The 22,901-nt window shown below is 40.1% G+C and overlaps 1 protein-coding gene across 3 annotated transcripts in view; it reads right to left on the bottom strand.

Moving 5' to 3' along the window:
- Nucleotides 1–22,901, bottom strand: part of MXI1 (MAX interactor 1, dimerization protein) — an 82,143-nt gene that overhangs the window by 47,283 nt on the left and 11,959 nt on the right. Inside the window, exons 1-2 of one of the 3 annotated variants that reach the window (XM_070603881.1) lie at nucleotides 17,650–17,987; nucleotides 15,383–15,515 (exon numbers count right to left, since the gene is read on the bottom strand). In XM_070603881.1, the coding sequence (XP_070459982.1) occupies nucleotides 15,383–15,515; nucleotides 17,650–17,791 (275 nt within the window). In that variant the 5' untranslated portion in view covers nucleotides 17,792–17,987. Of the gene's footprint in view, nucleotides 1–15,382; nucleotides 15,516–17,649; nucleotides 17,988–22,901 lie in introns of those variants that run through there. The other 2 variants (XM_070603739.1, XM_070603807.1) reach the window with 2 other exon arrangements.

Here is a 22,901-nt window from a genome sequence, read left to right on the forward strand (position 1 = left end):
CAAAGATATTCAACATCACTAATTATTAGGGAAATGCAAATCAAAACTACAATGAGATATCACCTCATGCCCATCAAAATGACTATAATTAACAAGACAGGAAATAAGTGCTAGAGAGGATGTGGAGAAAAGGGAACAACTCAAAGACTGCTGGTGGGAATGCAAACTGGTGCAGCCACTGTGGAAAACAGTATGGAGGTTCCTCAAAAAATTAAGAATAGAACTACCATACAATCCAGCTATTTCACTGCTGGATATTTATCCAAAGAACATGAAAACATGAATGCATAAAGATATATGCACCCCTATGTTCACTGCAGCATTATTCACAATAGCCAAGACTTGGAAATAAACTAAATAACCATAAACGGACGAATGGATTAAGAAGATGTGGTGTATATACACAATGAAATACTACTCAGCCATAAAAAAGGATGAAATCTTGCCATTTCCAACAACATGGATGGACCATATGATCTCACTCATAAACAGAAGATAAAAACAAGAAACACACACAGATAAAGAGATTAGATTGGTGGTTGCCAGGGGGAAGTGGGGAGGGAAGAAGGAGAAAGGGGTGACTGTGCACATGTGTGATGGATGGTAATTAGTCTTTTGGTGGTGAACATAATGTAATCTACACAGAAATTGAAATATAATTATGTACACATGAAAAATAATGTTATAAACCAATGCTACCTCAATAAAAACATTTTTAAATCTGCAAAGAAAAAAAAACTGACTCAAGAAGAGAAACTCTGAATAGCCTTTCATCTGTTAAAGAAAGTGAATTCATAATCAGAAACCTTCCCCCAGAGAAAACCCCAAGCCCAGAAGTCTTCATTGGCAAATTTTACCAAGCATTTAAGGAATAAATAATACCAATCCTACAGAAAATCTTTCAAAAAATAAGGGAAGGGGGAACATTTCCCAACTCATTTTGATGCCAGTGTCACCTGATACTGAAACCTGACAAAGAAATTACATTTAAAAAAAACAAAAACCCCATAGACTACTCTCTCTCATGAACACAGACACAAAAATTCTTTTTTTTTTTTTTGAGGAAGATTAGCCCTGAGCTACTACTGCCAATCCTCCTCTTTTTGCCAAGGAAGACTGGCCCTAAGCTAACATCCATGCCCACCTTCCTCTTTATATGTGGGACACCTACCACAGCATGGCTTTTGCCAAGCAGTGCCATGTCTGCACCCGGGATCTGAACCGGCGAAACCCAGGCCGCCAAGAAGCAGAATGTGCGCACTTAACTGCTGCGCCACCGGGCTGGCCCCCAGACACAAAAATTCTTAACAAAATATTAGCATATTGAACCCAACAATATACAGAAAGTATCAGTGTTATAATAAAGAATTTGTCTGGTATTTGTCCCGACTTCCTGGGACAGAGCTTCTAAAACCTTGGAATTTCTCTAGTTATAGGAGTGTCCTGGTTAATCATGGTGGGCCCTGGGACCACACTGAGTTTATGCTAAGGAGGTGACACAAATTGGGGGCTGGTCATGCCAGAAAGACCAACCATATGAATAGAGGGTTGGGGCTTTGAGCCACTGATATCAGCCAGACCTCCCAACCTCCAGGGAGAGGAGAGTCACTAGAGATTGAATTCAATCATGTGGCCAATGATTCAATCAAGTGTGACTACATAATGATACTGAAATAAAAACTCCAGAATCTGAGGCTTGGGTGAGCTTCCTAGTTAGTGAATGTATCAATGTGCCAGGAGAGTGAGGCACCCTGATTCCACAGGGAGAGGACACAGAAGCTCCATGTCCAGCACTCTCCCAGATCTCGCCCTGTATGTCTCTTCATTTGGCCAGTCCTGATTTGTATTATTTATAATAAAACTTTTAATCATAAGTATAGCACTTTCCTTAATTCTGTGAGTAGTTCTAGTGAGTTATCTAACCCGAGGGGATTGTGTTTAACACCCAACTTTATAGCCAGTTCATGAGAACTGCAAGTAGCCTAGAGATTTCTGAACTTGCTGCTGGCATCTATAGTGAGGACAATTATGTTGGGGACTGCACCCTTAAAATTGTGGAGTCCGTGCTAACTACAGGTAGTTAGCATCAGTATTACAAAATACACCAAGGCCAAGTAGGGTTTATTCCAGGAATGCAGGATTGGTTTAAGATTCCAAAAAAAAAAAAAAAAAAAATCAATCAATGTAATCCACCATATTAACAGAATAAAAAAGAAAAACCACAGTACAATCTCAATAAATGTAGAAAAAGCATTTGAGAAAACTCAGCATCCATTCATGATAAAAACTCTCAGCAAATTAGGAAAGAAAGGAATTTCCTCAACCTGTTAAAATGTATCTACAAAAAATCTACGATTATCATACTCATTGGTGAAAAAATGCCTGCTTTTCCAAGATCAGGAACAAGGCAAGATGTTCACTCTCACCGCTTCTATTCAGCACTGTACTAGAGGTCTTAGCCAGTGAATAAGGCAAGGAAAAAAAATCACACAAAATGGAAAGAAAGAAGTAAAAATATCTTTATTGCAAACATTATTTATTATCTTTTAAGAAAATACTAAGGAATATACAAATTACTAGAACTAACAATTGAGTTTAGCAAAGTCAGTTTACAAGGTCAATATACCAAATTCAACCACCATTTATAATAATATCAAAGAATATTAAACTCTTAAGGATAAATTTAACAAAGTATATGCATACTCACACACTGAAAAACTACAAAATATTGCTGAGCCTTAATAACATCTAAACAATTGAATAAATGGAGAGACATACCATGTTCATGGATCAGAAGATTCAATACTGTTCAGATGTCTCAAGTCTTCCCAAATTAATCCATGGATTCAACACAATCTCCATCAAAATTCTAGTGGGTTCTAGTGGGCTTTGTTGTAGAAATTGACAAGCATATTTTATAAGGTATGTGAAAATGCAAAAGACGTGGAATAGTCAAAGAAACTTTTGAAAAAGAAGAACCAATTTGGAAAACCTACACTACCTGATTTCATGACTTATTAGAAAAACTATGATAATTAAGACAGTGTGTATTGAAGTAAGGATAAATATGTAGATCAATGGAACAGAATAGAGAGTCCAGACACAGATTCATATATATGTGATTTTTTTAAATGATTTTTTTTACAAAGATGCCAAGGCAACTCAATGTAGAAAGTATAGTCTTTTCAATAAACAGTACTGGAACAACTGGATAGCCATTTGCCAAAAAATGAACTTCAACTCTTACCTCACACCTACAACAAAAACTAACTTTAAGTGAATATCAGATCCAAATGTAAAACCTAATAATATAAAACTGCTAGAAGAAAACATAAGAGAAAATTTTTGTGATCTTGGATTATGCAAAGATTTCTTAGGATATAACCATGAGCTATGAAAGACAAACATGATAAACCGGACTTCCTAAAAATATATAACTTTTCTTCTTCAAATGGCACTGTTAAGAAAATGACAAAGGCAAATCACTGAGTAGGAGAAAATCTCTGCAAAACATATACGTAATAAAGGACTTGAATCCAGAATTTACAAAGAATGCTTACAACTCGATAAGAAAACAAACAACTCAACAGAAAAAAAGGCAAAAGATATGAACAAACACAGCACCAAAGAAGATGTATCAATGGCAAACAAGCACAGAAAGACACTCAAGGGCTGGCCCAGTGTTGTAGTGGTTAAGTTTGTGCACTCCGCTTTGGCAGCCCAGGGTTTGCAGGTTCAGATTCTGGGCGTGGACCTACACACTGCTCACCAAGCCATGCTGTGGTGGCGTCCCACATATAAAATAGAGGAAGATTGGCACAGATGTTAGCTCAGCAACAATCTTCCTCAAGCAAAAAGAGGAAGACTGGCAACAAATGTTAGCTCATGGCCAATCTTCATCAAAGAAAAAGGATGCTCAAGATCATTAGCCATAAGGAAAATGAAAGTTAAAACAGTGAGATATGACACATCCACTAGAATGGCTAAAATTTGAAAGAGTGACAATACCAAGTGCTCTCCAGGATGTGGAGCTACTGTAAGTCTTCTATACTGCTAGTCAGAATGTAAAATGGTATAGTCACTTTGGAGAACAGTTTGGCAATTTCTCTATAAAGTTAAATATACACTTACTATATGACCCAGCAATTCCACTCCTCACTATTTAAGAAAAATGAAAACATATGTCCACAAAAAGACCTCTTCATGAAAGTACATAGCCTTTTTACTTATAATATCTAAAACTATATGCAACCTAAATGTCTATCAACTGGTGAAGGAATAAACAAATTGTGGTAGATCCATACAATGTACTATTACTCAGGAATATAAAGGATTGAACTACTAATATGTAGAACAACATGAATCAACCTCAAAAAAAAAATCTGAAAGAAGTCAGACACAAAAGAGTATATATGCTATATGATTCCATTTATCTGAAATTCTAGAAACGGCAAAACTGTAGTGATAGAAAACAGACCAGAAGTTGCCAGGGACAAGAGGTGAAGATAGGAAATTGACTGTAAAGAGGTAGTAGGTAATGGTTTGAGATAATGAAAATGTTCTATATCATAATTGTGTTGGGGGTTGCATGACTGTATACATATGTCAAGTCACTGAATTGTACACTAAAAATTGGGGAACTTTATTGTATGGAAATTACATTGCAATAAAACTTTGGGTTTTTTGCTGAATAAGATTCACCCTGAGCATAGATGTTAATCCGTGCCAATCTCCCTCTAGATTTTAGTATGTGGGCCGCTAACGCAGCATGGCTGCTAACAGAGTGGTATAGGTCCGCGCCCGGGAACCTAAACCAGGCTGCCAAAGCAGAGCACACTGAACTTAACTACTAGGCCACTGGGGCTGGCCCAAACTTACTTTTTAGAAAAAGTAATAAACCCCTTCCTGAAACTGAGGCAATGATCAAATCTACACAAAGTACTGAGGAGTGAGAGTAAAGTATCAATTCCTCATTGTAGGAGACTAATAATATAAATTACTAGAAAACACATAATTTAAAAACATCTTTCCTTTGAGGAATGTCTGTATTTCAGGTACTTTAAAAAAAATTTTCATTTCTGGCATATAATTAATCTGTAGTTAGTCAAGAGTATAGACAGTCAGATCTTCATCTTCCATAATAGGAAGTCAATAGATAACAAGCAGAATAAGCTTCTTATTTAGAAATATGAAAGGAAACAGCAGAAGAAACTGATAAATTACGGGAGGGGGTAGCCTCTAGGAAGAAGGCATTGAATGCGGAGAAATGGGGCAGGGGAATGTTATTTTTCCTTACTAGCCATTTAGCATAAACTGACTTTTAAAATTACATACGTATATTACCTTTTTTAAATGCTAAGAATGAATTTAAAATAAAAGATAACTAGCTCACTTTCTATTCATAGTAGTGCCAGAAATTAAGAAGCATCTAATACATGTTAAAGTTATACAGTATTTGTGAAATAATCACTTCTTAGGTGAGAGAGCAATAAGAGAAACTACAGAGAATTCTGAAGATTGAAATTATTGCCCTTAAGCATATTTTCAAGTCAAAACAGGACATTTAAGAAAATAAACTACTAATTATCTAGACTACTTCATTAGTTGATAACCCATTCTATTACAGAACAACATTCTAAAAACCTTTAAAAATGGAGAAAATATTAGTGATTTCCTAAATCACTTGACTTCTGATTGTAATTCACTATTTTAGGAAAGAGGCATGAAATAAACAATCAGTAGATACTTGTTGGGGGGCGGAGAGAATGGTACCATAATTAACAGCATTACTCATAATAAATATAAAGCCCATTTTTTTAAAGTAGACCCTAATTTTTATTTTTAATATACTCCATTCCTCCCTATAGTATTAGAATTAGATGCAGATATTATATACCTATTTCAAAAAATCTTACTGTCTAAGGGAAGTACATCACACAGAAAAGTGATTCTCAAAGGGAGTAAAGGAGGAGAGTTTGGCAGGATAGCTGAATCTCCTTGCTGTGGGGGCTGCAGGAAGAATGAAGGTGGCTTCTTCCAGCTAGCTACACTCCCTACTCCTCAACTCTTATTGGTTTATTTCACGTTTTAAAGGAATCATTGTTTAATATTCATTCATTCATTCATTTCACCTTTAGTTCTTTCTGGCATTTGTAACATGTTCAAGACTCTTCATTAAGTTACTGTAATAAATAAAAACAGGCAATCTTTTTTAAAAAACAGTTTTATTGTGGTATAATTTATATACTATAAAATTCATCCATTTTAAGTGTACAGTTCAATGAGCTTCAGTAAATTTATACAGTTGTGTAACCTTTACCACAATCTTGTTTTAGAACGCTTATCACCCCAAAATTGCCTCATATCCATTTGCAATCTTCACTCCCATCCCTAGCCCACCACTCATCTGCTTTCTATCTCTATAGTTTTGTCGTTTTTATAAATTTCATATAATGGTATCATACAATATGTATTCATGTAATCTGACTTCGTTTATATGTTTTTGAGGTTCATCCATTTTGTTATATGTATGAGTAGTTTGTTTCTTTTTATTGCTGGGTAGTAGTCCATTGTATGAATATACTACATTTTGTTTATCCATTCACCAGCTGATGGACATTTCAATTATTTCCAGCTTTTTGTAATTATGAAAACTGCTAGGACCATTCACATTCAAGTCTTCCTGTGGATATGTAGAATAGGAGATCTTCATCTTATAGGACAGTGCCTCATACTTGTTACTCTTTACCATTAACATTCAAGTTATTTTTCACAATTGTGAAAATGGCCAACAGTATGAGGCACATACTGGTACTTAATAAGTTAATATTAAATTCCTACTGATATTTAAATGTTAAAAGAAAAAAAGAAACACATTTCTCAGTTATTTCTGATAATATGGGCCTCAACTTCAAATGTTAAAAAAGCAAATACAACTTTGTCTCCAATGAGTATACTTGCTACCAATAAACTGACAATGAGAATAAAGATATTAAACATCCCTAGCTCAGTTTCATACAAAGCAATCAATTAAGCCTAAATTTTTTTAAAAGTCTTCTCAAAAATATGTCAACACTTCATTAAAAAATACCTTCATATCTACATGATCATGCTCAAAGTATTCAGACATGCATTCATTCAGCAAGTATTTACTGAGTATCTACAATGAGAATATAAATAACCTAAATTTACAAAGTCCCTGCCCTCGTGTACCTCATATTCTATCATCCAATTTTTGCAAAAAATAAGTAAGGCAGGACTTATTAAGAAAATTACCACTATATACCATACACTTGGCACTATATCCTTACATTGTTAGATAATCACCATGTAATTCTGTTTAATTAATTTGTACATACTTAAAAATGTTTAAATTTTGTACAGATAAATCATTTTGTTTCTTTAAACAGTCAGTGGACTAAATATGGTGCTTATGATAAACTCCATAAAAATATTTGAGCTTTTGGTAACCTCCTGATAAACAGTGGTTCTATAGAAAAATGAGATTCAAATACTTCTTATTGACTCATAGTGCTATTTCTAGGGATGTAACATGCATTCTAAAGGACAAGTGACTGGATAACATGTTTAAATGATAATATTAAGTACACCAAAAGGTTTAGAGCTAGGCCTAGAAGTCTAAATTTTAAATTGTAACTTACGTGCCTTGATTGTTACCAACAAGGACTACAGAAACCAATCCTAACACACTCAGTATTAATGAAAATATATTGTCCAGAGTTTTTGTGGAGACTGAAGATGACTTTTGTTCTGTTATTCATATAGAAGATACATACTATCGTGATGAAGATTAAAAACCTGAAAATTTATATTTCTTCTAATACCAAGATAAACTTACTACATTTTACCCTCTAGTCTCTTTTATAACTAACAGGAAAGGTTCTTTATGGTTCCTCAAAGAGAATCCTAAATTGTCCCTGTCTAATTAATCAAAATAAGAATAAAGGAAAATCAGTTGCTTTATCAAAATACATGACTGACTGAAGACTAAAATTACTTTCTTCTATAATTTAAAAATGCCCATTTCAAATGGCTTGTCATGTGGCCTCCAAAAATGGTGTCTACACAGTGTTCTCGAAAGATTATCAAAAATATTTCCCATGATAAAGGCAAGGAAATAAATATCACATAGAAACCCCTGTATCCAATGTCACAGAACTAAATACAAAGAAAATCTGTAACACTTTCCCCTGAAATGTATGCAGTAAACATTAGCAACAAAATTATTTTCTCTTATAAGAAATTAGTTACTTAGATAAAACATAAGTAATTTCACTTTAATACCAAGTTACAGAGTTCCCATATCTCCTTGAATGCATGTTAATCAACGAACAAGTATATACAGTGACTCTACACTGTTTCTACAATAACCTACAGTGTTTGTTACAATAACCTGTAATCTCCCTTCATATAAATAATTTACTCTCTGTGCTATCATCTGACATAAATAAAAATGGCCCTGTTTATAACATCTTACTCATTTGTATTATTTATCATTTTATTATATACATATCTTTCCAAATGTACCATAAGCTCCTCTATGGTAAGAAGCATATATAGCAATGCTATGTACACAAAGTAAGTTCAATAAATTTGGTTACTAATTACCTTTAAGAGATCAGTTTTAATAAGTAGTGAAAAAGGAAGCAAATTGCAAAGGGTGAAAAAGAGAACCGGTTGGAAGGCACTAAAGCAGCAGGTACAGACCACACGCTTCAGGCATTTGGCAGAGTGGAAAAGGAGAGTACTAACACATAAATTTCAGGTTATAGTCACTGAGTCTTTGTTTTTAAGAAAATTATTACTAAGGACTATTTGCTGATCCAAGAGAATCAAATCCCAGGGATTTGTCTCATCTTCTAGTTCTACCTTTGGAAGTTATTTTGCATACCAGTCCAGTTTCCTCATCAAAAAAAGAGAAAATAATGCCACTTCACGGAATTGTTCTGAAATTCAAATGAGATAATAATGTATAGTAATGGGCTTTATAAACAAGTAGTATATTAAATGCAAAGTGTTACTATTATTATCATTATTATTATTATTGAAGATGAATTCTACCCTTTGACCCAATTATTCTTATTCTTCATGTTTATTCTAAGGATCTACGTGGACAAATCCAAATATCTACAAATGCACAAAGATGTTCATAGTAGCCCTATTTAGAATGAAAGAAAATAATTAAATGTCATCAATGGATGACTGGATTAACAAATATGGTACACACATGAAACAGAATATCATACTGTAATTAAAAACAATTTAACACATGTATAAACATGAAAAAATGTTCAGGACAGTGAAAGCAAGACTGCAAAGGTTCAACCCCAAGACACCTTCCTTCATCTATTAAACTTGATCAGGTCCTCTGCTATATTCCTCAGAGTATCCTCTATTTTTCCTATATTAAGTTCATCACAGTTTGAAATAACATATTTATATGTTCACTTGATAATATGTGTTTCCTTCATTAGATGGTAATGAAGATGGTGTATATCCCACCCCACACACATACACAGAGGAAAGAAGTCTACTAGTATTTTAAAATGTAGGATGCCAAAACAAAAAATCAAAACAACCTAACAAAAACATACGCATACTTAAATTATATCAGCACTACTGACAAAAAATGAGATCTGGGAATATACTTTGCCAAACCATACCATGAAACCTTTTTGATTAGATTAGTATCTGGAAAATTGTCTTCACTTAAGAAATAAAAAAGAATCATGCTATATCCAAAATGAGGCATGTATGTCAATTGTAAGGAGAAATCTAGAAGAGAAAGCTTTCTTCAAGTCAATAGCTCTGCCTGGTTAGAACAATGCATATACTACTTAAAATACAACTTGATATTAAACTCAACCACCACCTATAGCTATAAGGCTTGGGCAAATCACTTACCATCTCTAGGACATATGTGCTTTAATCATAAAATGAGTGATAGTATCCTACTTTCATAAAGCAGAGAACTGTACCAGACGAAATCTTGAATTCCTTTTCTATGATTTGTGATCCACATCATATATTTGTGTTTCCACATCATATATTCAATATTCTGACAAAAGGCCTCTCATCAAATAGGAACAGAAGCAATTATCCTACTGACTTATAAGGCATGACCATGCAAACCTCCTTCAAACAATACTTTCAAAGAGGACTGTATCCTTAAGAAACCCTGCAACAGCAAACTTATGCTTCAATGAAGCATTTAATAGAAAGTCTGAGTTTGTTTAAAGTAAGGTACATATATAAATCTTGTGAATTTTTTACTTAAATTCAGTATTAATGGAAGACAGACTATCATAGAACACATCACACAGGATGGGTTAATCATTCAACATTTGGAAAATACTGAAGAATAATACTAACATACATCATTAAGAGTTTAGCTGCTACTAATCTCCACTTTTATCCTGAAACTTCAGGAGTTTTCTATGGAACAAAGACCCACAAACTATTTCTTAATATAAAAAAACTTGAAAAACATGTAATAGCAGAATGAAATTTCACAAAAATAAAAATAAGGCTTCATTCAGTTATTCTATGAATAAATAGGTACCTGTTTAAGAATAAAAACAGAGATACAACAAATCTCAAATTACTTGCACTGGAAAAAAATCCTCTACAACTATTCTGGAAAAAGAATTCACCACCACCTCCCCCAAAAAACTAATAATCCATAAAGATGATAGCCAAAAAGTATATAAAGCTGAAAATATAACAATATAATCATTTCCTCTAAAATAAGACTAAAACATTTCATTATTCTGTAGTTTAAGAAAAGTTAAACTAAAGTCTTACAAGCAACAAAAGTTGTTTTGTTTTGTTTTTTAATGATCTCAATCTTAGCAGGTGGAAATGAAATACTGCTGCTGTTGTGAGATTCTTTAGTGTCCAAAGAATACTAAAGAGAAGAAATTTTTCATAACTTGAAATTCACGCATTAATTGATACTTATTAGATCACCTCAATACTTCTACCAACACTTTCTAGATGACCTTAAAATAATGCAATACTATGTATGTATCGCAAGCTCATACTAATATTTATTGCCAATATTTGACAGACTTACGGTTCTTTGCATATACAAGTTTTGACGTCATTTTATTTTCATGACATAGGATGACAATGAGTGTTCTGTAAAATTAATTGTAGCATTCTGAAGTCTGTAACATACTTGTAAAAGAATTGGCAGTTTATAGAGATTTTTATTCTTCAAATACTGCATACTGTTTTCCTTTCCAAATGTATTTTCGTTAGCATCCTTTAGAATACAAAGTAATCAAAGAGTCTGCCAAAGCAGGAGTTGCATATTCTTCCATCATTTCTCCTTCCAAAGTCTAATATAGTACTTGGCACAAAAGAGAAACTCAGTTCCAATTTAGGACAGTCTACCTGGAGTTTAGAAACCTTTGATTCTTTAGGAAACATCTACTGTGTACAGGGCACTGTGATAGGTACTGGGGATAAACGTTTAAGCAGAGAGATTCAACTCCTGTCTTCGTGGAGTTTTTAATCCAATGAATGACACATGAGTTTATCAAACACTCAGATAACTGTATTTCTACAAACTGTGATAAACACGATGAAAGAAAACTAGAGGTTCCATGAGGTATGTGAACACGATCTACTTTGGCAGATGAGGAAAGGCTTCCATGAAGAAGTTATGATTGAGCTGAAGTAAGAGTGTTATTAGATAGAGATAACTTGGCCAAAGGGGAAGAAAAATGATTCCCAGCAGAGAACAGAGTATGTGCAAAAACCTTGGGGTAGGAGGAAACATGGTGTATTGAAGGAACTGAAAGGAGACTAGCCAATATAATTCATCAGAATTCCATCTGGGGCAAGAGTGGTTGCAGGAGGACCAGTTGGGAAATTACAACACTTGTCCAGGTGAGGGGTGATGGTATCTTAGGTTAGGAAGGTAGTAATGAAGAGCAGATTCAAGAGATATTTAAGAGGATATCAGCATTACACTGAAGCTATGTAGAGTAGACTTTAACAGAGTTTTGAAGATGACAGATTTTTCGATTTGTCTGTTGTGAGACCAAACAGTAAAGAAGCTGGGAATTTGAACTTATCTGATGCCCTTCAAAGAGCCACGCAGTGACTGTATCCAGGTTCTCTAATAGCAGTGACATCTTAGCAAGGGTAATTTTAGGAAGTGTGCCAGAAGCCATGACCAAGACTACAGTAAAGTCAACTATGTATTTTAAAAATAATCATATATTATAGGTTGCACCTCCCAACTGTCAGAAGGATCTCAAATAATAAAATTACTGGAATTTTCAAGGTACAAGCTTGTAATAACACATTATATCATTTATTTTCTCTCCTTGGTATCTCTGTGAAAATAAGATCTCAAGACTTAGTGGAAAGGAGTAATAGGAATGTATAATATAAGTCAACTCTCAGCACAAATTTACAAAATAACATTTTCTATCAGGAGTATCATATTATACCTGAGAATATTAGGGGAAAAAAGCCAACCAACACTATATCTTAAAGATGCTACAATGCCAGAGAAACAAAGGTCATTTTATGACATACAAAATATCAATGTTCAAGACATGTAATAGGAGAGCAACTTACACATAGGTAGCTTTTTGATCACAAAAATAAGGCACATATACTCATTAACTCTACTCCTTTCCTTGTTTCAGATGACTAATAAATGGAAATTTTTTACAAGTCTTCTTGCCTTCTGCTTTATGTAACCAATATAATAAAATCTCAGTAAGAGGCTTAAAGTTAACAGGAAGTCTACAGTGTCCCCTTACAAATGGACTAAAAACACTATTTCCCAAGTACCCTAGTACTGGAATTTGATCCTTGGCTCTCCTACTCCATGAAGCAGAAATTTTAAATAAATGGTAAGGAGAAATAATTTCTAATGTTTCATGTTAACATACTAGTTCTTATCTATAGGCTCCAGCCTAAACCCCACACATGGGTGGACCTTGAGATGATATATTCTAAAATCTATTCCTTTCTCTCTCTCTTTTTCTTTCTTTCTTACTACTTACATTCCCACGAAAAACTGCCTTCCTTAGTCTTAGGTGGTCCAGTGTATATGTACTTATTTTCCCTTGGGTACTGTAAGAACAACATGGCACACTTGTAGTTTTACAAATTTTCTGACATGCTGTGCTAAAAACACAGTAATTAGCACTGTGGTCCCACACACAATAGTAGAACTCTAACAGGAACACTAGCATGAAAGAGAAACATCACTTTGTCAAAACCCCAAGCTGAGCAAAGTATAAGTCAACAGATAAGAAAGACTTATTAATGACTTGTAACATAATTGGTAAAATCTAGAAATGCACATCTTATTTATGCCTCTATAATCCTTGGGTTGTTAGTAAAAATGTCACATCTGAAATGATAGGGTGGTATACAGAATAACTAATATAGTAACTGATCTCTAAAACTGTCAATAAGTCACTGTCACCAAACTTTAGAAGAAGAAAGGACTTTGGTGAATACGTAGTCCATTCCCTCATTTTACAAATGAAAACAGAGAAAAAAATGTAATGAGATCATAAACCTGATTTCTAGAAAATAGGAAAGACTCAATAAATACTTGTAGCATGAGAGAACCCAGGTCTGGTTTCCTCTCAGGTACTCTTCCCATGTCTCCAAGTTAAAAAAAAAATTTTTTTTAATCTACACATGGATTGAAAAACCCATAAATTCCTGAATATGAGTCTTAATTGCTGATACTTTAACCAGAGAAACTGTGAAGGGCGAGAAAATTTATATATTTTTTTAACATTACATATCATATTTTCATCCTAAACCTACCATACCACAACAAACTCGCTAGACCTACACATAAACAAAAATACAGCATATTAAGCTTATGGCTAATATTTTTATAATTTTAAAAATTAAGTTTAAAAAATACAGAATAGTCTTATTGAAGAAAAGAAGCCAAAAAAGGAAACATATAGCTTCAAAGATAAAGTCAAACGGAGAAGAGTGAATCCTAGTTTTGCCTCAGATCTGATCTCAGAAATGCAGAGTGGGAAGATCCAACCTTTGAGCTCTGTTATCTATAGGAGCCTTAGGTTTTCTGCATCAATTAGTAAGAACTCCTACTCCTCCTCCCTCCCCAAGTGACTACCCAACTATCTCTCTGGAGTTCCCCAAAGCCTTCAGGCAAACAGTTACTCAGAGATTGCTCTGTGCCCCTCCAAAATGAATGTTCATATTCTCTAGACAAAGCTTTGGGAATCAGGAAAAAAGGTCTCAATTTTTCTTATCAGCATCTGAAAAGACAGCATCTGTTGATTTTCTTTTGAAAACTGATGGCCTTTTGAAAATTTCACATGAGATGGATCTTCAGAATTTACTGGCCCTCTGGATCAAAAACAACAAAGAGACAGCCAGACGCTACCAAAAATTTTCACAAAACAGAAGTCAACCACGTCTGAGTACATCCAGACAAGTATTTTCCAGGATCTGTTATGACTAAAGAATAAGAATCTTCTTTACTTTTTTTTTTCTTTAAAAGCTCCCTTACGGAGCCAGCCCTGATGTCCCAACAGTTAAAGTTTAGCATGCTCTACTTTGGCAGCCCAGATTCAGCTCCCAGGCGTACAACCACACCACTTGTCTGTCAGTAGTCATGATGTGGCAGTGGCTCATATAAAAGAACAAGAAGGACTTACAACTGGAATAAACAATTATGTACTGGGGCTTTGGGGAGGGGGCAAAAAAAAAAAAAGAGGAAGATTGGCAACAGACAGTTACCCAAATCTTTCCCAGCAAAAGAAAAAGAAAGCTCCCTTACCGATTCAATCTTATCATTAAATAAGAGGCAAAACTTTCACAGCATGGTCTTCCTCTTCATTCTTAAACAATAACTAGACCATGTCCACTAAATTCTCACTCTACCTAAATATTTTTCTTCCTTTAACAAAATCCTTAATTCTGCTTTATATCTTGCCTGAGTTATATCTAATTATTAAAAATTCTTCTTGGATCATCTAAGTTTAAAGCTGGCCCAAGAATACTTTTAGCATGTGGTTGCATGCATGGACACATGCTGCCAAGTCTCTCAACTTACCATCCCTCTAAGCCACATATCTCCCCACTTAATAATCCCAGCAAGAATGTCTTTGGTTGTCTTTCCAGATTCTATTCATTCCCTTCCACACAGTCAGGTTATGATTCCTAGACTTTAGTATTTTAAAAGGGCCAAATCCCCAGGGATTGTAGTAAAGGAACCCATCTGGCTGTTCAATGGTTGCTCCAGACTTGGTATTAGAGAACTGAGGTCAGTAGGGCTGTCACTTATGAGTGTGTGCTCCTTCCCTCCAGCTGCCCTTTTTAAACCTCCCCAGCTTGCTACCTGTTGGCAGTGCTGGTGTTGCTGCTCCCGCTGCTGTGTTTCTGTGCCCGGCTCAACCTCCGCGGGGGCTTTGAATGCTGCAGCCGGGGGCTCGGCATGGAGGGGAACGTTGAGGCGTAGCCATGTTCACACTCTAAAGAGACAGCAGGAAAAAAAGATGTGATAAGGGGAATATACCCAAATCCACAGATCTCCAGATCTGAAGTCCTTGCAGTGAGAGGTTGTTGAAAACAGGAGAAGGAAAAGAGAGAAAATTTTCCCACTCTTTTTGGTTGGAAGATAAAATTCCAAGTCCTTGCCTGGACGTCAATCCTGTGACATTGTACACAGCCCCAACCCACTGCCTGGAAAATGTACTGATACCTCCTCTAAACCAAGTAACGTCTCCCTCCTACCCAAAATTCTCTTCTCTAAGAATTCTTGACTTGGTGGTGCTCCGTGGGCAAGTGGTTAAGTTCACATAATCTGCCTCAGGGTTCGCCAGTTGGGATGCCAGGCGTGGACCTACACACCACTCATCAAGCCATGCTGTGGCGGGGTCCCACATAGAAGAAGTGGAATGACCTACAACTAGGATATACAACTACGTACCAGGACTTCAGGGAGAAAAATAAAAAGGGAAGACTGGCAACAGATATTAGCTCTGGGCCAATCTTCCTCACCAAAAAGAAAAGCATACTTTAAAAAACAAAATTATTGACTCAAACACCCTAATTTCTGAGACCAGTTACCATTCACCTCAATTATTTCACTTGCCTCAAAATCCGCCTTTTCCTTTAACTCTCCCCATTCTAGATGTCTCTCTAAGCCCCACATTTTCATGTACTTCAAATAATTCAATCACCAAGTCTTAGAAGGACATTTTCTCTCCTGACACCCCAATTCCGAGTTCCTACTCTTCATACCCCAATCCCTGTCCATGTCCACCCCTAAAGGGACCCCATCTTCGCACACCTCGGGTGCCCAGAGGTCCCTTCCCACAGGTGTCCCTCCTCGGCCCTGCTCTTCAGCAAGCATTCCTTTTCTTGGCTCTCCGCGCCTCTCACCCTTCCCTGCTTCCTTCAGTCCTTCGCCTCCACCCTCCTCCCAAGTCCTCCGATTGGCCTCCACTCTCCCATCTCCCTCCTTCCCCGAGCCCGGGTTCACCTCTTGCCAGCCCTGGGGCACCCTTCTCGGAGCGCGGGTTCACCCCTCCGCGAGCCCGGGCTCACCCCTCGCCAGCCCTGGGGCACCCCACCCTGAGCCCAGGTTCACCCCTCCGCGAGCCGGAGTTCACCTGTCGCCAGCCTTGGGGCACCCCGCCCTGAGCCCAGGTTCACCCCTCCGCGGGCCCGGGTTCACCCCTCGCCAGCCCGCGGGCACGCCGCCCTGAGCCCAGGTTCACCCCTCCGCGAGCCGGAGTTCACCTGTCGCCAGCCTTGGGGCACCCCGCCCTGAGCCCGGGTTCACCCCTCGCCAGCCCGCGGGCACGCCGCCCTGAGCCCAGGTTCACCCCTCCGCCAGCCCGGGCTCACCCCTCGCCAGCCCGCGGACACGCCGCCCTGAGCCCAGGTCCACCCCTCCGCCGGCCCGGGTTCACCCCTCGCCAGCCCGCGGGCACCCCCACTCCATCCGCCCAGGCGTCGGTCTGCTCCCCGGCGCCCCGCAGCCTCGGGCGCACACCTGCCCACCGGCCTCCCCTCGCTCAGGGGCGGGCACGGACGCCCTCCCCCCACACGCGCGCACCCCTCCCCACACTCACACTCCCCCTCACACACGCACCCCTCCCCACACTCACACTCCCCCTCACACACGCACCCCTCCCCACACTCACACTCCCCCTCACACACGCACCCCCCCTACACACACTCCCCCTCACACACGCACCCTCCCTCACACACGCACCTTCCCTCACAGGCGCACCCCTTCACACTCACACCTCACACGCACCCCTCCTCACACTCACACTTCCCCTCACACACGCACCCCTCCTCACACTCACACTTCCCCTCACACACGCACTCCTCCTCACACTCACTTCTCACACACGCACCTTCCCTCACACACGCACTCCTCACGCGCACCCCTCCTCACACCCACACTTCCCCTCACACACGCACCTTCCTTCACACACGCACCTTCCCTCATACACGCACCCCTTCACACTCGCACTTCCCTCACACGCGTACCCCTCCTCACGCACCTTCCCTCACACGCACCCCTCCCCTCACAGACTCACACACACACCCCTCCTCTCACACGCACCTCCTCTCACACGCACCCCTCACCGCCGCACCGCCCTCTCCACCCGGAGCCGGGGCGCGCGGGCTCCGGAGGCGGCGGCGCCCAGCCGTTACCTCGGTCCCGGCGCTCCAAAAACTCGGCCGCCTCCAGCAGGCGCTGCACGTTGATCATCCGCACCCGCTCCATGGGCCCCGCGGGCGGCGACCGGGGCCTCGCCGCGCTCCCTTCCCCGGCCGACAGGAGGCGCCGCAGGCGGCTACCGTCCGGCGCCGCCCCAGCACATGTGCGGCCGGCGGGCGGGCCAGCCCGGCCGCGGCTCGGCGCGTTCTCCGCCGCCCCGGCCGCCCCGCGCCTCCCGCAGCCCGCGCGCGGTTTGTTTACCTCTCAGGACGAGCACGGGGGAGGGGCGGGAGCAGCGCCGCGGCCCGCCCCCTCCCGCCCCTTCCTCTGCCTCCTGGGAAATGTAGTCCCGCCACCCCCTGCACGCCGGGAGTCGTAGTACGCACACCGCTCCAGTCCGCCTGCCCTCTGCCGAATTCCGCAATGGCCGCTGGGAGATGTAGTCCGGCTCGGCTTCCCTCTCCCGGGTGGAAAGACTAAGTTGTTATCTGGGCTTGGCTTCTGAGAGGGAAGGGGTTGATGGAGCTGTGAGTCTTCTCCTGGGAAGCCCTTTTTTCAGCGAGCCCCGGCGGGGTCCCAGGAGCTGCAGCATTCTTTATCCGAAGTGCCAGGTTCCACTCCTCTATCTACTACTACTTTCTTATCTAACTTCTGTGCCTGTTTCCCCATCTGCAAAGTGCGCTGCTCGGACAGCACACATAGAAACATTTGAAAAGCCGAAATCACTGTTCAAACACAAGGGCTGATCCCATCAGAGCCAGAGAGGGCTTTCCATAAGGCCCTTCTTCCACCTCAGTTTCCACACAGAAGTAGGGTTTTTTTAATCTTATTTTTTAAAACTCCTTTCTCCTCCCTCAGCCCCTCACTAAGGATTTTAGAGGGTAGAAACCCTTTCTGGTGCTGCAAGTTAAGGATCTAATTCAGTGGGTAAGTGATTTGGTGCTGGAGTCACACAAGGTTCAGTTCAAATCCTGACTCTGCTACTTACACTAGCTGTGTGGGCTCTCAGGCCCCATTTTCCTGATGTATAAAATAGATATAATTACTCCATTTATCCAAACATTGAGGGCCTGCCATGTGCCAGACACCGTACTACACATAATGTGTACCTAATGAGAGAAACAGGCATGAACCCGGTTCTCCAGGAGTGTATAGTCAGTAGGGCTCATTGTGATGATTAAATAATTCCAGCACTTAGCACATGACACTCAATAACTGGAAGCTATGAGGATTGTTTCCTCTCATGTTCTCCTCCATAGAGAGGGAACTGAAAGCAGTAGTTAAAGAGAGCAGGGACCACATTAAAAGACTGCCAATAGCTACCCTCACCGCCACTCTCAAAGTCCTCAATCTAGCAAGTCCTCAGCTCTAGACCAGAGTTTCTCAACCTCAGCATTATTGACATTTTGGGTGAATAATTCCTTCTTGGGGGTGACAGGGATGACCTGTGCATCGTAGGATGTTCAGCAGCAGCCCTGGCCTCTACCCACTAGATGCCAGTAGCACACCACCAACCTTCAGATGTGACACCCCAGAATGTCTCCAGACATTGCCAAATGTCTCCTGGGGCAAAAAATCACCCCCAGCTGAGAATCAATGGTCTAGAGAGAGGAAGGGCAAGAGGGTCAAAACTGTTGAATGCTCTAGGAGCAAGCTTGGAATTGCATAAACATCCATAACTTTTTCCCACCCTGATTATTTTAACCTGCTGGTGGACATGCAAAATAACAGGAAGCTCTTGGTGAGGGGAGAATTTCCCCTTCTCTGTGGTCATTCCAGTGGCTACCGCAGAAAATAACATCTCAGCGCAGAAATCTTATTTTCGAAAATGTCATGGGCTTCATGCTGCATTTTAACACCCTCTCCCTTTTTGTTTTTTTTTTTTTTCAAAGTGAACAAGATTTCCAGTGAGGTCAAAAGCTGCAAAATTCTGCCAGCCCTTTTAAATATTACAGTTGGCACCACATTTAAGAAACAAACCGATGTTCCATCAAATGCAGGGAGACCCAAAATGAGAGGTGTTCACAGCCACAGGAGAATTAATTTTTTGTAAAGGCTTTGAAACAGGGACTGTGCTTTTTCAGCTGTTGGCTAGGTTGTTTTAGATCTGGGCTTTCCCATTGGGTGTTGGTAATAACCACCCTCCACCCTCAACAAGGGACATATTGGGTAGGGGAAATGGAATTATATAAAAGAAAATACCAACTAACATCTGTTAGTTGAGGGTACAAATTATTAGGTTGAAAGTTAGTTTCTGCCACTTGCAGAATCCCTTAAAGCTTTAGATCCTAAATTGCTAAAGGCTACCCCAGGAACTTAAAAGAAGTAGTTTTATAACAAAAAAAAGTCTACCCAATGGGAGGGAAACCATGTGACATGCATTCAAGAAAAAAAGTACAAACTGAAGATACGCATGGGTTCGAGATGAGTTTAAATCCATAGATCAGAAGCCCTAGCAGGTTATTAAGAGAAAGCAGGATGCTTGGTGCACATGCCTGGCCTTTTACAGTTGACCTACAGATGAATTAACCAGCCCTTCTTTTAGAGCCACGGCCAAGAGGGAGATGAGGAGATGGAAAGTAGGGCAAGAGTCACCAAAAGGCCACCTGCATATGTTCAAGAAGAGGAGAGGTGATAGTAATGGTGGACAGTGGGCAGTGTTACAGGGCTGGTTTAGGTACAGAAAGAGCCAGCCTTTTCTAACAGCAATTGAAGGTTCTCCTTGCTCTGGCTGACTCTTGGAGTTCTTGCATGGACATTGGCCACAAAGGGCGCCCACAGCACAAAGTCTGGGGCTCTAGCCTTGGGAGTGATGCTACCCACAAACCATCCCTCAGCACCAGTCCCTGTCTGGAGGAACCCAGAGGCAGCCATGGCCTTTCTTTTGCTCGGATGAATCCACTTTGTACTAGAAATGCAGATGGGGAAACTGAGGAAAAGCAAGGCTTCCAAAGTCTACCAACAAAAGAACCTGGAATCTGACCCACAGTCTCTGATTCTGTCCTCTCTCTAAAGTATCTCTCTCAGGGGAGTCTCATTTGAAGATCAAAAAACTCCCGGAGTCCCTCAGGCTTATAACACAGCCAGAATGGGGATAATCGCCTTCTGGAGCAAGCAGGCAAAGCTCTTGATTCTTCGGGGTCCTTTCCCTGCACAGTTTACTCCCTGCAAATTTCCAAATGATTTATTGCAGATTCATGAACAATGGAGGAGGCTGGTCTGTGTTATATCTTTTCTGCAGACAGGAGAGACGGAAAGAAGGGAAGGGACCATAAGGTTAAGTTACAAGTCCAAAGTCACTGTGTTAGTGACACCTGGTGCTTAAGAGAACTTCCCTGAAACTGCGAAGTGCTTACCGTGCAGGGCAGTGTTTTCTGCAATTGTCTTTAAGGATGGGGGTTTTCAAATAATCAAGGTTGGAGACAGGGTAGGGTGAGTTCTGAGCTCCTACATCAGAATCATAACAGTTACACATCTTTGCATCCGCCAGCCCAAAATGACAATAGCAGCATCCTCCTCGTTTCTCCCCTCAGAGCCCAGAAACGTGAGGAGCTGCAGAAAATATTTCCCTCTGCCCAGTGAGTCAGCCTTGCCTAACTTCATGCGTAAGCTCTCCTCAAGTCAGTGGCAGCTCAGAGCTGCGGGTCTGTGTGCAGCCGAGATAAATTTGGGTCTAGAAAAGATGACGTAATGCTAAACACGAGAGGTAGCTGCCGCCTCCCAGGGCTCCAGTCGCCAGGGCTGCCGGGCTGACATCCCAGCCACACGGAAAAGCACCAAGCGACCCAGGTGCCTGAGATGGGGAGAAAGAGGAAAAAGAACGTGGGGGTAGGAGGGAACGGCAGGGGGAGGCAGTGTTAATCTGAGATCGCTGAATCTGGAAGTTTGTTGTTTTTTAACTTCAGTTTTCTGGTGAGCTCAGGCCACTGGCAGAGGTTCAAACAGCTGCACTTGACTTCCATCCTAGCCTCTCTCTTCCCCCTTAGAAAAGGGCTTCTTAGATTTTATTAAATAGCCCTTATTACAGCAGCCTATTTCGGTGAGTATAATGGATGTGTTAATCTTGAATGTCCTTTTCCTTCTTTTTTGCATTAACTTGGATCCAAGAAGAAATCTGCATTGCAGGACTCAATTAATATGGACCTCTAAGAAGGTTTGCTTACTCTGGAGCACCCCACTTGGGGATGCAACCGATAAGGTAATCAGGAGGATTTTGCCAGGGCCATGTCAAGTGAATGTTCCCCCAAATAACATTTCATGGTTTATTTCATAGAAGTTTATGTCCTCAAGCTTATTCCTCAATCCAGTCTCCATTTTTCAGATAAGAAAACTGAGGCTCAGAGAGGTACAGTAACTTAACCCAAGGCCACACAGCTGTCAAACTGACGGAGCAAGGGTTAGAACTCAGGCCTACAGCCTCTTGTGCTCTCTACCCATCTCCATCATTCTTTTTCTGGTTGATTTGTGTTTTAAAAAATAAATAAATAAATGAAGTGGAGTAAGTTTTCTGGTCTTTTAAATCTGTGGAGCCCCAATCCTTTAAATATCAAGATCAAGTTACATTCCAAAGAGATCCAAAGCCTGCCTTTGTTTTCTGTTCAAAGTTCATTCTTCCCTAAGGAAAGGTTGGCCTCAGAATCAACTCCTCTGCTAGTGATGACCACAAGCCACAGGCACAACCTCAGTGCACAACTTCAATTAAAAGACCACCGCAGGTAAATAATCTGTGTTGTATGGAAGTCTTCTCGTTCATTAGCAAGCCCTCCCAAATACTTTCTTCCAATGACATTTCACCATTTATTGCTGAAGTGGCACAGTATTCTCCTCTAATTTGTGGTTATAATCACTTATGCCAGCAGATTTTGTGACTTTCAGCCATCTCTGGCATATAGCCTGGTCAGCCGTGGTACATTATTATTTTGAAACACTGCTCATTCCATGAGCTAATATTTTGTGTAGAATGCTTGCATCTATATTTAAAAGCAAGAATATACTGTAATTTTTTTTGTTGCATTTGTCAGGTTTTGGATGCAATGACTTGTTCTTTCAATGTCAGATGCAACTGGATTTTAAAACCTTGAAAAAAAAAAGATTGCCAGAGGCTTTCCCTTGCTGTTAAAAGGATGCCCCACATTCTTGCCACAGCCCTGGGTAACCCTCCCTCCCCTACCAGGAG

Source organism: Equus przewalskii, chromosome 1, assembly GCF_037783145.1.
Source record: "Equus przewalskii isolate Varuska chromosome 1, EquPr2, whole genome shotgun sequence".
NCBI classification, from domain to species: Eukaryota; Metazoa; Chordata; class Mammalia; order Perissodactyla; family Equidae; genus Equus; species Equus przewalskii.